Raw genomic sequence first — 15,387 nt, 5'->3', positions numbered from 1 at the left:
TTATGCGCGTGACCCCGACCGCCCCCGCCTTTGGGATTTTTTCCTCTGTTTGCCGAAAAGGAGATTCCCTGTCGGAATATTATCGCTTTTCTACGAGAAAAATGTCGTAAAAATGTATTTTAAACAGCGGTTGACATGCTTCGAAGTACGGTAATGGAATACTTAGAATTTTATTGTCACGAATTGCGCCATGCGCGCGACACTTCTTTACTATTTCGGATAGTGTCTGGAACGCACGAACAAAACGCCGCTATTCGGATATAACGATGGATTATTTTGGACCAAACCAACATTTGTTATTGAAGTAGCAGTCCTGGGTGTGTATTCTGACGAAGACAACAAAAGGTAATCAAACTTTTATAATAGTAAATATGATTATGGTGAGTGCTAAACTTGCCGGGTGTCTAAATAGCGAGCCGTGATGCCTGGGCTATGTACTTAGAATATTGCAAAATGTGCTTTCACCAAAAAGCTATTTTAAAATCGGACATATCGAGTGCATAGAGGAGGTCTGTATCTATAATTCTTAAAATAATTGTTATGCTTTTTGTGAACGTTTATCGTGAGTAATTTAGTAAAATGTTAGCGAATTCCCCGGAAGTTTGCGGGGGGTATGCTAGTTCTGAACGTCACATGCTAATGTAAAAAGCTGGTTTTTGATATAAATATGAACTTGATTGAACAAAACATGCATGTATTGTATAACATAATGTCTTAGGGTTGTCATCTGATGAAGATCATCAAAGGTGAGTGCTGCATTTAGCTGTCTTCTGGGTTTTGGTGACATTATATGCTGGCTTGAAAAATGGGTGTCTGATTATTTCTGGCTTGGTACTCTGCTGACATAATCTAATGTTTTGCTTTCGTTGTAAAGCCTTTTTGAAATCGGACAGTGTGGTTAGATTAACGAGAGTCTTGTCTTTAAATAGCTGTAAAATAGTCATATGTTTGAGAAATTGAAGTAATAGGATTTTTAAGGTTTTGAAAATCGCGCCACAGGATAGCAGTGGCTGTTACGTAGGTGGGACGAATTCGTCCCGCCTAGCCTAGAGAGGTTAACACTTGGCAACAAGTTCTTATACATGTGTAGCAACATAGGACTTTGGAAATGGCTTTATAATTGCATAACAATGGAGTTATTAGATAAGTGGAATAAGGAACAGTTACTGTTCCTTGTGTACAGTAGTTACATAAACTCAGCTCAGTATTATGTAACAACATGATAAAATGTTGCTCTAAAAGTAATTACAGTTTTATTACAGTTACTGTATTACCTTGTCTCATTATGAAAATATATTTGTAAGTAATTTTGAAGCTACAAACGTGCTCTACTCCAATGTTGAGGTGATTCCATGTCCCTCATGTATTTCATTTTAGGCTATAGGCCCCTCGAACTCAACTCTAGACCTTGAAGCCAGTTCCACTGCTTTTTTCTTCTTCCATTGTTCCCTCTAATCACTGACTGATTTTGACCTGAGACACCAGGTGGGTGCAATTAAGTATCATCTAGAACAGGAAACCAGCAGGCTCTGGACCTCGTAGGGTAAAAGTCGAATAACCCTGCTGTAGGCTATATTAAGATTAATATCTAAGAGACCTCTCAGACCATGTGCTTGTGATCATTTACACTGCATGACCAAAAGTATGTGGACACCTGCTCGTCGAACATCTCATTCCAAAATCATGGCCAGTAATATGGAGTTGGTCCCCACTCTTCTGCAAAGGATTTCCACTAGATGTTGGAACATTGCAGCAGGGACTTGCTTCCATTTAGCCACAAGCATTAGTGAGGTCTAGCACTGATGTTGGGCAATTAGGCCTGGCTTGCAGTCGGCGTTCCAATTCATCCCAAAGGTGTTGGATGGAGTTGAGGTCAGGGCTCTGTGCAGGCCAGTCAAGTTCTTCCACACCAATCTCGACAAACCATTTCAGTATGGACCTCACTTTGTGCATGGGGGCATTGTCATGCTGAAACAGGAAAGGGCCTTCCCCAAACTGTTGCCACAAAGTTGGAAGCACAGAGTCGTCCAGAATGTCATTATTTGCTGTCGCGTTACGATTGCATCCGCCAAACCCAGCTTTGTCCATCGGACTGATATATGGTGAAGCGTGATTCATCACTCCAGAGAACGCGTTTCCACTGCTCCAGAGTCCAGTGGCAGTGAGCTTTACACCACTCTAGCCGACGCTTGACATTGCATGGTGATTTTAGGCTTGGGTGCGGCTTTCATAAAGCTCCCGACGAACAGTTCTCTTTCTGACGTTGCTTCCAGTGGCAGTTTGGAACTCGGTAGTGAGTAGGATTGCAAAGGGTTGGAAACTTTACGATAAATTTCAAGAATTTTTCTGGAAATTTTCCATGCGAAGTTAAGCCCCGGAATTTGGGGAATTTTGCTTAAATTCATCAAAAGTTATCTTATAACAGTGAACCTGTTTTGTGGGATACACAAGGCAATTCTAGGTCTTGTGGCATATTTTGGTTAAACTGCCCCAATTCAATGGAATTGCAACCCTTTGCATGCACAGTGCGTTCTTCCATCACATGTGCAGTGCACTCTTCCATCACTTGTACAGCTGATTCTCAAGATCTTGCACACTAATGAGATGCTATTGAGCACACTCTACTACACTGTCTGAGCCAAGGACTACATGTTTTCTGCTAAGTTTTGATTACAATACTGGGTGGGGTGAATATATTTTATGACATACATGAGTTTTTGTTAACTAATAAATAGTAGCCTACAGCAAAGTGTTTAAATAATTTCTAACTAACAATTTCTGCTAGTTAGTTTTTGTTACCATGTTGGTTTTAGCTTGCTTGAGCCTGCTAACTGAGGAGTGTTAATTCACCTGTTTCCATACATGTTTCATTTTAAAAAATGTATCTAACAAAGGAGTTGTTTAATCTAACTGCTTAACTATTTATCTGTACATGGAATTGTATTAGCTATTTAAAAAAAAAAAAAATCAAATCTTTACAGGAAAATGCCACGGGCACTATCTGATGTGTGGAGACATTTCACTGCAGCTAATGTAGAAGGAAACGCTGTGTACATTTGCAAATACTCTGCCAAATCATATGTGAAGAATGCAACCAAGATGCAGAATCATCTGGCCAAGTGCATAAAGTTCCCTCAGTGCTCACAACAAGCAACCTCTGACAAAAGTCCCTCTACTTCTATTCGAGGTGAAAATTATGAATCAGACACCTTATCGATAGCAACAGCTCATGGTCCTACTGGAATCAGAAGTTTTGTTGACTCATTGGAGGAACGTAGTCAGAGAAATGCTGATGAATGTCTTGCTCGAGCTGTGTATGCAACTGGTTCACCTCTGATGCTCACAGGCAATGTGTATTGGAAGAGATTTCTGAATGTTCTTCGCCCAGCATACACCCCTCCAACCAGACATGCTTTATCTACTAATTTGCTGGATGCAGAGTTAAACAGAGTTCAAGTGAAGCAAATCATAGAGAAAGCAGACTGTATTGCAATCATCTCTGGTGGGTGGTCGAATGTTTGTGGGCAAGGAATAATTAACTACATCATCTCCACCCCTCAACCAGTTTTCTACAAGAGCACAGACACAAGGGACAACAGACACACCGGTCTCTACATTGCAGATGGGCTGAAGGCAGTCATCAATGACCTTGGACCACAGAAGGTATTTGCACTGGTGACAGACAATGCCGCGAACATGAATGCTGCTTTGTCTTAAGTGGATGAGTCCTACCCTCACATCACACCCATTGGCTGTGCTGCTCATGCATTAAATCTGCTCCTCAAGGACATCATGGCACTGAAAACAATGGATATACTCTACAAGAGAGCCAAGGAAATGGTTTGGTATGTGAAGGGTCATCAAGTTATAGCAGCAATCTACCTCACCAAGCAAAGTGACAAGAATAAGAGCACCACATTGAAGCTGCCCAGCAACACACATTGGGGTGATGTTGTCATCATGTTTGACAATCTCCTGGAGGGGAAGGAGTCTCTCCAAGAAATGGCCATATCACAGTATGCCGAAATGGACAGCCCCATCAAGATGATCCTCCTGGATTATGTATTTTGGGAGAGAGTGGTAAGCATCCTGAAACCTATAGCAGTAGCCATTGCACGGATTGAGGGAGACTATGCCATCCTGTCTGATGTTCAGTCTCTGCCTGCAGATGTAAAAGAAGAAACCCGTACTGCCCAAGCAGAGGAAACTGCAGTTCTGAAATGCATCAAAAAGCGTGAACTTCTGCCTTAAGCCCATACACGCTGCAGCATCCTTTTTGGACCCTAAGTATGCTGGCAAGAGCATCCTGTCTGGTGCAGAGATCAACAAGGTTTATGGTGTCATCACTTCTGTGTCTTGCCACCTTGGCCCGGATGAGGGCAAGGTTCTTGGCAGTCTGGCGAAGTACACTTCTAAGCAAGGGCTTTGGGATGAAGATGCAATATGGCAGTCATGCCAACATATCTCATCAGCCACCTGCTGGAAGGGACTTTGTGGATCTGAGGCTCTTTCCCCTGTTGCCTCCATCATCCTCCAAATCCCACCAACATCAGCCACCTCAGAGCGCAACTAGTCCTTGTTTGGGAACACTCACAACAGGCTGACCAATACAAGGGTTGAAAAATTGGTGCCATCAGGGAAAGTTTTGGGATTTTTGAGCCTGACAAGAGCCATTCTCAACAAGGCTGGAAAGTGACAGTGAAGATGAGGCCTCAGAGTCTGATGTTCAAGAGGTGGACATTGAAGAGGTCCAGGGAGAAGACATGGAAGCCTGAGAGGGAGACAACCAAAGCTTTAGTTTCTAGACTATCATTTTCCAGATGTACTGTATGTTGAAAACATTTTTGGGAGATGTGATGGATCATTGGGGATCATTCAATATTCCCTTTCTTTTGTTGTTCAGTGAAACCATCCCATGTGAAGAGTCAACTCATTTAAATCAAAGTTTAATTCGTAATGAATTTATTATTTTGAAAAAATTTCTATTGGACGGATTTAATCATTTGCAATTATGTCTATTTATGATAAGGTTTCTGTTTCTGTCTCCATGTGATATGGTAAATATATCCAAAAACATGTACATTTAAATGGTATTAATATTAATTTGCATATATTCCTGCGGAAAATATTCCCCAAAATGTGCAACCCTAGTAGTGAGAGTCGCAATCAAGGACAAACGACCCCGTTCTGTGAGATCGTCTGTCCTTCAACACTCAGCGGTCCTCTTCTGTGAGCTTGTGTGGCCTACCACTTCGCAGTTGAGCCGTTCTTGCTCCTAAACATTTCCACTTCACAATAACAGCACTTACAGTTGTCCGCGGAAGCTCAAATATGACAGTGCCACGTTGAAAGTCACAGCTCTTCACTAAGGCCATTGTTTGTCTTTGCAGATTGCATGGCTGTGTGCTCGACTTTATACACCTGTCAGCAGCAGGTGTGGCTGAAATGGCGAAATCCACTAATTTGAAGGGCTGTCCACATACTTTTGTGTTTATATAGTTAGACTAAATCAACAATCTTTTTTTTTGTAGTTTTTGGTTGTTCATCAAATATTTCGCAGCTATCAAATAAATATTTATTTGTTTTCAAATTTCTTGCATATATTAAAATATTCTTTGGTTTTCTGAGAGGTATTCAAAATACTTTCTGAGGCCTGTATTTGGATAGAAAAGAAAATAGTTGCCTTTTAGTTAACTCGATATAAACTATATTAGACTACCTGAAGGATTTAATAAGTTGGTCTTTGACATTTTTTATACAAAATGCAACTATTTTCTGCCCAGTTCTGCTGTGTGCATGTGTGCACCTGTATTGTTGTGTGTTTGCACTTTGGAGTCAGCACATAGATGTGTGACACGACGTTAGTGGAAGTCAGTTTTCACACTTAGCACTCAAGTGTGACCGCCAAAGACACCATCTCTAATAGTACCCTCGGCTACACATATTCTGCAATGTAAACTTGCGAACTTCAAATCAAATTTTATTGGTCACATACACATGGTTAGCAGATGTTAATGCGAGTGTAGCAAAATGCTTGTGCTTCTTGTTTCGACAGTTCAGTAATATCTAACAAGTAATCTAACAGTTCCACAACAACTACTTTATATATACAAATGTAAAGGGATGGAATAGGAATATGTACATCTAAATATATGGATGAGCGATGGCCGAGCAGCATAGGCAAGATGCAATAGATGCTATAAAATACAGTATATGAGATGAGTAATGTAAGGTATGTAAACATGATTAAAGTGACATTATTTAAAGTGACTACTCACGTAGGCCACGGAGAGGGAGCGCCCCGCAGTCCTTGGTAGCGGGCCGCGTCTGTGGCACTGTATTATCCTCAAAGGGTGCAAAGAAGGTGTTTAGTTTCTCTGGAAGCAAGACGTCGGTGTCCGTGACGTGGCTGGTTTTCTTTTTGTTTTCCGTAATTGCCTGTAGACCCTGCCACATGTCTGAGCCATTGAATTACGACTCCACTTTGTCCCTATACCAACATTTTGCTTGTTTGATTGCCTTGCGGAGGGAATAACTACACTGTTTATATTCGGCTATATTTCCAGACATCTTTCCATGATTGAATGCGGTGGTTCGCGCTTTCAGCTTTATGCGAATGCCCCCAACTATCCATGGTTTCTGGTTAGAGTAGGCTTTAAAGGCACAGTGGGTAAAACATCTCCAATGCACTTCCTTATAAACTCACTCATCGAGTCAGCGTATAAATCTTATGTTATTCTCTGAGGCTTCCCGGAACATATACCAGTGTGTGTGATCAAAATAATCTTGAAGTCGGCATTTGATAGTGAGGAATTCTAGGTCGGGTGAGCAGAAGGACTTGAGTTCCTGTATGTTGTAAGGATTACAACATGAGTCGTTAATCATGAAGCATACACCCCCACCCTTCTTCTTACCAGAGAGATGTTTGTTTCTGTCAGCACAACTCATGAAGAAACCTGGTGGCTGTACCAACTCTGACAACATATCCAGAGTGAGCCATGTTTCCGTGAAACAGAGAATGTTACAATCTCTGATGTCTCTCTGGAAGGCAACCCTTGCCCTAATTTTGCCCACCTTGTTGTCTGGAGACTGGACATTGGCGAGTAGTATACTCGGAAAAGGTGGGTGGTGTGCACGCCTACGAAGTCTGACCAGGAGGCCGCTCCGTCTAACTCCTGGATCTGCCTTTGGGATTAGATCCATTGTCCTGGGTGGTGGTCCAAACAAAGGATCCGCTTCGGGAAAGTCGTATTCCTCGTCGTTATGTTGGCAAGTTGACGTCGCCAAGAAATAATACATAAAAAAGAAAATACTGCATATTTCCTAAGGACTCTAAGCGAGGCGACCATCTTTGTCGGCGCCAAAAGGGGACCTTTGTCACGTCTCGACCGCTACCTCCAGAGGTCACACATGACACTCGCCCGACAGTTCCCCCCATCTAAGCAGGGCAGTGTAAACAGAATTGTCTCGTTGAGCCAACACTCTTACAGTAAATGTTTTAATAGCATAGCAATGTTTTTGTAATGTACAGACATTTTGCTTATTTTTTTCCACTTGTTTTATTGAATTTTTGCCTAAAATTGTAGTTACAGCCTGTTACATTTTGAAATTGTCACCGTAGCTTTAAATCTCAAGTGTATATATATTTTTAGCTTGACAGCACTGAACCACGGAGGTCCAGGCAAGAAGCACCTTTCCAGGGAATTGTCAAAGTTTTCAGTCACAATTTGCTTTTACCTTGTATTATGACTTCCATGATGTTGATAAATATTAATCCTGGTTTATTAGAAGGTCACTTTAATATGGTAGCTAGTGTAAGCGTATGAGCTCCTATCTAGCAATGGTTTAGCTAAACGTAAGCATTCCGCTAGAGCCAGCACGTTTATTTTGTTTAGCTAGCTCTGTAGCCTATTTTATAATATGAATGACACTGTATGGTAATGTTACTGTACTTTTATATTCATATGGGAGGTGTAAACATTCATTATTGATATGCTAACAGTACTTGATCATGAAGCATGTTCTTTGCTTGCTAGCTAGCTAGTAAGTAGGAGTTAGCTGTGTATTGTCAGCTAATTTAATGTGTACAGAAGAAAAAATGAATCCTTTAATTGTCTGCAATGCTGGTGGATTGTTGCATTATTCAAGCGTTTAATATGATTTGGTTGCATTATTCAATATTGTAACATGTTTTAGAAGAAAGGTTGCTTGGATTGTTAAATCGTTTGTACTTACTGCTTTGTGGCTACTGTGATATTTACAGTCAATTTTAGCTGCAGATCAATAATGTCGCGTTGCCAGCTACAACGAAAAGTAAGGCAGGGATGTAATGTGAATTGAAAAGTAGATATCTCTTTTGCCACTCCACTCCTCAGACATAACTTTGATGTTTTATTTAACCTTTAATAAACTAGGCAAGTCAGTTAAGAACAAATTCTTATTTTACAATCATGACCTACCCCGGCCAAACCATCCCCTAACCTGCACGATGCTGGGACAATTGTGCGCCACCCTTTGGGACTCCCGATCACGGCCGGTTGTGATACAGCCCGGGATCGAACCAGGGTCTGTAATGATGCCTCTAAAACAAATCTGAAATCTCTACCACGTTTGATATTCACTTTTTCTGTGCGTTTTTGACTAAGTGTTTCCCTTTTTGTGTTTTTCAAATCAATGTTGTACTTCAGAAGTTGATAATTGATTCATACTCTAAAAATATCCTAGCGCTTTATTATGAAGTTATATAATCTCATTGTCTGATATTGACTTACCCCTGTTGGAAAGTGTGTGTGTGATATCTACAGCGCTAACACCAGTAGCTGGCCTGAGCATGATGGTATATGTAGTGTTTTTGTGGTGATGATTGTAGCACAGTCTGGCCTTAGTGTTTTGACCATGTTATTGACCAAGCCAGCAGCAGGTCTTTGCCAGGTTCTTTCTCCTTTTCTATCCCTCTCCTGCTTGTGTTCTGTCTATCTACCTCCTTTCTTCTCTCTTCTTTCAAATATCTCTCTTACTTGCAAATATCTCCTCCCTTTTATACACTGAGTGTACAAAACATTGGGAACAACTTCCTAATATTGAGTTGCACCACCTTTTGCCCTCAGAACAGTCTTTATTCGTAGGGGCATGGACTTTACAAGGTGTTGAAAGTGTTCCACAGGGATGCTGGCTCATGTTGACTCCAATGCTTCCCACAGTTGTGTCAAGTTGGCTGGATGTTCTTTGGGAGGTGGACCATTCTTGATGCAGAAGGGAAACTGTTGAGTGTGAAAAACCCAGCAACGTTGCAGTTTTTGACAGACTCAAACCGGTGCGCCTGGCACCTACTACCTTACACCGTTCAAAGACACTTAAATCTTTTCTCTTGCCCATTCACTCTCTGAATGACACACATGCACAATCAATGTCTCAGTTGTCTCAAGGCTTAAAAATCCTTCTTTAACCTGTCTCCTTCCTTCTACACTGATTTAACAGGTGACATCAATAAGGGATCATAGCTTTCACCTGGTCAGTCTGTCATGGAAAAAAGCATGTTTTGTACAGTCAGTGTATATAGTCTGTATAGAATGTGTTCCCCCCTCCTCTCTTACCTCTCTTCTCTTTCGGATGGTAAGACAGTGTGATCCCAGGACTGAGGGGAGGAGAAAGGAAAGAAGGAGAGGATTGAGGAGGGGAAGAGAAGAGAGCTGCCTGCCTGGAATCCATTACCCAGTGAGGCATCAGCGTTTCACTGTGGGAACCTTATTGATCTGCCTCCTCTATAATTATTCCACTTACACAACCCCCCCCCCCCTCTCTCCATCTCTCTTTCTCTTGTCACTCCCTCCGTTTATCCGCCTCTTTCTTTAGCTACTTTGACTGGATCCCTTTCCCCCTCTACCTTCCTCCCTCCAGCTTTCTTTACTTTTTCTGTCTTGTTTTCACTCTATGCATGTAACAGTCAGAAACTGACGTTGGTACGCTGATGTGCTAAGGTTGTGCCTTGCATAACACAGAGCCTATGATATCAAACAACCAAGTACCAAAATTGATACCTCTCTGTGTGTGTGTGTGTGTGTGTGTGTGTGTGTGTGTGTGTGTGTGTGTGTGTGTGTGTGTGTGTGTGTGTGTGTGTGTGTGTGTGGTGTGTGTGTGTGTGTGTGTGTGTGTGTGTGAATATTTATTTGAGGTGAAAGCTGTGTGTATGTCAAATCAAATACTCCACCCAAAGCATGACTGTGACATCCTCTCACACCTCAGGAAGCCCCACACACACACAGCGTGAGTGTGTTTCTCAAGCAGCCAGTGTGCTAAGACCAGTCCCAGAGCAGGGTCTTACAGTATGCGGAGGAGAGAGATGGAAGGGGGAGCTCTGTAGGCATTGATTTTTCTATTTTAGCCTCCTCGCTGCTCCCATCACAACTCCCCCTGGGCCTTTCTCTCTCTCTGTGTGTGTACGTTTGTGCACGCGCTTCTCCATGCTTCAAGGTTGCCTGTCTGTCTGTCTGTGGGGTGTGTTAAGGGGAACAAGTTGTCCTTGGGGTGCAGGTTAGAGCATCACACCACTAACACTTATTTTTACCTCAAGTTTTCCCCCTGTGACGCCCAGTAGCTTGACAAGAAAAAGGGGTCTTGGTGGGAATGTGATGTTGTGTTTTCCATTATGTCATTGTTGTGAAGGAAATAGGTCTCTTTTTCCGGTATGACTATAGCTGTGTCGTCACTCATAAAAGGTGGTTTTCAGAGATGACTTACGTCAAATGTTTTGCGTCTCATGTTTTCAGATATGACTAGGCCCATGTGCTGGCATGAGGAGACTGTTTTCATGACAAAGAACATGTTTTGTTTGTAGCTAGGCTACGTGGTGGATGGGGAGTTGTGTGAATAGGCCTTGGTGTGAACTGTGAATGAGTTGAAACGCCTGATTTAGTGACGCTCTCTCGCTCTCGCTCTCTGGTGATAAGGCGTCCCTCCTCGCCACCTGCCCGTGTTTGGATACTGTGTCACATGGTCTCACACTGCCAAGGCCACTAGGACAGCAGCTGCCTCAAACACTCAGCCTCTCTTGTGTGTGTGTGTAACCAGGTGTTCTTTCTCATCTCCTACCTGAGACATGTCTCTTTGTTTGTGTGTAGACTGTGTAGTGTTGCACGGTATGCCAGTTCCACGGTAATATCATGGTACCAAAACTTCATGATACTTATGATACCAACATTTTAGAATACCGTAGTACCGTTTCATATGATACTACCAACATTTTCAGTCCTACTGATGTAAAGATCCTGCTGGCTCATACCAAATAAAGGGCAGTTTGGTTTATAAATTCAGTTGAATTTAAGCAACAGCCATTAGTCTCTTGTATTTGCAGGTCCTTTAAAATCCACTTCACGTTCATGCGCATATCACGTGTGGCAGCTGTAATCAGCCAGCCGCATCCCTTACCAGGCCTCACTCACCTGCTTCTTTCCGTCCGCTGTTCATGCGCAACTATTCCTACATCAGTTTAAAAAATATAGAATTTAGCAATGATGGCATGCGGGGGATGCAGACCCTGATGAGTCTTCTGTTGTTAGATTTGTACATTTGTTACATTGGAGCATCGCCTGTTATAACCAAAAGCACAGGCCAGTTTGAGAAGACTTTTCAAGTTCACTGTCATACAGCCTCTGAGTGTCAGAGAGGGAAAATAGACATGCCTGCTTTACAGCAAAGAAAGTGTCTTGTCTCTAGCCTAAACAGTTAAGAAAATATGACCCATATTACCAGAGATGCCTTTTTATATCATTTTACAAACCATGTTGAGGGCCATTTTAAAAGTAATCCTGGATAATTATTAGTTGTTATTATTAGTGATAACAAACAACGTTGTTCCAGGGGTGGGCCTGGGTGGACACAGGAACACCAACTTGGGAGCCAGGCACTACCAGGCCCACCCAATCAGATAAAAACAATAATGATAACCAAAATACTCCTCTGTAGTGTTCTATTACAGTATACACTGAACAGTGTGAAGTAAAATTCAATGTGTTGTATTGAGTAGAAGTGTGAATTTCAATGACAGGTTTTTGGGTAGCACAGAAAACAGGAACAAGTGTCCGGGGAACCGGATGAACAGGACACTAGGCCACTGATTTGTATTTTTTTTCTCCCCGACGTGGCATCGTGAAACTACTCGATATCATGAGACAGTACTTGGCCTGGTGTGTGTTTGTGTGCGAATGTTTACGCTGTGTGTGTGTTTAGAGGTTGATAACTGGCTTACTTTGTTCTCTCGTTTCTCTGCTTGCAGGAAGTTTGAGGAGCGCCCTCAACCACAGCGCTTAACAAGGTGAGTGAGCACACATACTCATACACACACTTCACACACACTCCCCACCTCCATTTCCCGTCTTCAGATAAATCTTCAGATAAATTACTATGAGCTTGGCCTATGAGCTATGGATCATTTCCATGTAAAATGACCCTTGAGCACAAACATGAAGTTCATAGGAGCATATCGAATTGGGTGTCAAATGACATAAAGGTTATATAAGGTTATACATTTGTCAACCATTTTCCATCTTAAAAATTAGGCAAAAGTGATGGCTTTGATTTCCGATCAAACAGATGGGAAAGGGGTCTTAGAAAACATCTACCAAGAAAAAGTCTTAAGGTATTAGAAATGCATCAAAACACAATCATTTTGAAGTAAAGACCCTTGCCAACTAATATCAACACTTCTATTTAGTTTTAGATAAATTATTTGTCTTCTGTGAGTTCAAAAAACATTGCCTTGTAATTCTGTTACCAAAAACCAACATATCTTTAAGATATTATCTAATTTCTCTCCCTCATGAAGAGACAGGATAATGAAAGTTCACCGAAGTAACAAGTAAAGGTAGACCTACCAATTAGTGTTTTTACTGATATACATTTATGCTTAGGAATTATTAAGTGATTCAAACTCGTCATTCTGTTACCAAATTGGTAACAGAAATACCGAAAAAAAAATCAGTGACAGAATTACTGTAATTGAATTGGCTACAAATGGAAACTCATATTAGTCACAAACCACAGTTAGGTCACCTGCTACTGTCCTCCCTTCTACTGGCATACTGTTTTATTATTTCTCTTGTCTAGTGGTCAAAGTGAGAGTGTAAACAGTCTGGACATCCTCTCCCTCTCTCTCTCTCCAGTTAATATTACCTCTCCCGGCTCTTACTGACAGCTACCCATTAGCCCACTCTCTTTCCATTTACTGTAATCAGCATCCTCGCCCACTGAGCACCGACTGACACCGGACATCCATGGACGTTGAAAAGTATTTGAAATTTGGGCAGTCCGCCCTAGCCTAGATTTCAACATCCACAGATGTAGATCTTTGGTCCGGACCGGCCTTGAATTGGTCAAAGCATAGACGTTCACGATTGGTGACCGGACCAAATCTGAACCAATAATAGACGTCTATGTTTCACAAGTTTGGACAGAACAGTACAGTGAAGCACAGTAGGGATGTGTTATTCAAATATCCGAACGGACATTAGTATTCAAATAAAAAGATATGCCTATTTTAACACTGAAAAGGCTTTTTCTAAATTAATTTAAAATATCCATGTGACATTGTTACCTATAAAGATATACCATGACATTTCAAATTATTTTTATAAAACAACCAACTTTTTAATGTAATTTTCATGACGTGCACGGTGCGCCTCAAAATAAGTAGCCATCACGTGTGTAGCTTGTTCTTTATGTTGGTCAATAAAAGCGGCAAAGAGGCTCAATGTGTAGTAAACGCAAGATGGAATAAAATGTACCAAATTAAAAGTTAGCAATATGAGAACGAGTAGGATACAACGAGCAACCAACAGAGGTCGGGGGTTGTTTTATTTGAATGGGGTTGGGTGAGAAACAGGAACATGTTGCATGCACACAATAATGCGATTATTCTGGATAGTGAAGTTAATATAATAGTTTGTTTCAAACGTTTACACTCTATGCAAGAAGAACGATATCCCAAATAATCCTGTTTACATGGACACATCTGAAATCAGGCTACCATGTTATTTTTGCGAAGACTATTTGATTCTGAGTTGAGACATATATTAAGTTTGTATGTGAAAACTATAGGATGGATACTTTCAGTTTTTCGGAACTCACTTCACTTGCACATAAGAGGGAAGCTTATGCTAACCGGTGCTGGCACATGCGCAGATCAAATACACCACTGGAACGCCGACTAAGCTGTTTACATGTCCTAATAATTTGAATGATTATTCAGAAAACCAGGTGTTTTAATTGGCATATGCATAATTCAATAATGACCTTACACCAATTAAGATAAGCAGAGTAAGATGTTTACATGACTAATGCTATACTCAGCCTTCTGCCATAATACGTTATATATCAAATCTAATTATTAGTGTGCATGTAAACATAATCATTGTGGCTACTACAAGTTAGCTACTTTTGGCTGTAGCCTAGTTGCCTTGGCATCTCTGTCTCTCACTCAGTCTGCTTGCTCCCAACACCGCCCCCTCCGCAGCGGCAGCAATAGAGCGCAAGCCTCTCCCTCACGCAGCAGTGCTCAGGTTAAAAACATAAGTAAAAAATAAATAAACACGTATTTAAATTATCTTGATAGCTGACAAATGTGTGATACTATTCAAATAGTGAAATTATTTATTTCCCTAAAACACTGTAAAGTACAATATAGTAAAAAATAATGATTGCATTGTAAAGTAGACTTTACTGTACTCTATTGTACTGAACTCTATGATAATAGAAACAATGCATTTTACACTCTTCACGACACCCAAAGTCACTTTGCCTACACAAGAAGATCAGCAGGATAAAAGCAATAAAAGCACATATGAAGTTACTATATAAAACTACACTAAACATGAGACTAACCATGGAGAACACTAAACAAACTAACCAGGGAAGTGAACTAGACAGGATAAAAGCTAAGACGACAGAATTTGGGTAAGCATTTACATTTACATTTACATTTTAGTCATTTAGCAGACGCTCTTATCCAGAGCGACTTACATTTCATTTCATACATTTTTTTCCCCCGTACTGGCCCCCCATGGGAATCGAACCCACAACCCTGGCGTTGCAAACACCATGCGTGCAAACACCATGCTCTACCAGCTGAGCTACAGGGAAGGCCAGTACGGGAAGGCCAGGGTAAGCCTGTGGTTTTAGTGTGGACTTGAATATGTGTATGGATTGTGAGGTTCTGACATGGAGTTCCAGTGTTGGGGAGCTGCACTGCTAAAAGCCTGGTTTCCCATGTAGCGGAGCGGAGCCTGGCGCGAGGGATTGTGAGGAGGTCAGTAAGGTACAGTTGAAGTCGGAAGTTTACATACACTTAGGTTGGAGTCATTAAAACTTGTTTTTCAACCACTCCACAAATTTCTT

At 41.4% G+C, this 15,387-nt stretch overlaps 1 protein-coding gene across 1 annotated transcript in view; it reads left to right on the top strand.

Moving 5' to 3' along the window:
- Positions 1-15,387, top strand: part of LOC106577485 (suppressor of hairless protein homolog) — a 96,591-nt gene that overhangs the window by 43,824 nt on the left and 37,380 nt on the right. The window contains exon 2 of the mRNA XM_014155513.3: positions 12,272-12,310. Within this exon, the coding sequence (XP_014010988.1) occupies positions 12,272-12,310 (39 nt within the window). The remainder of the gene's footprint in view (positions 1-12,271; positions 12,311-15,387) is intronic.

Source organism: Salmo salar, chromosome 18 (assembly GCF_965601325.2).
Source record: "Salmo salar chromosome 18, fSalSal1, whole genome shotgun sequence".
NCBI classification, from domain to species: Eukaryota; Metazoa; Chordata; class Actinopteri; order Salmoniformes; family Salmonidae; genus Salmo; species Salmo salar.
Note: the sequence above shows the minus strand (reverse complement) of the source record. Positions and strands in the feature narration are given on the sequence as shown.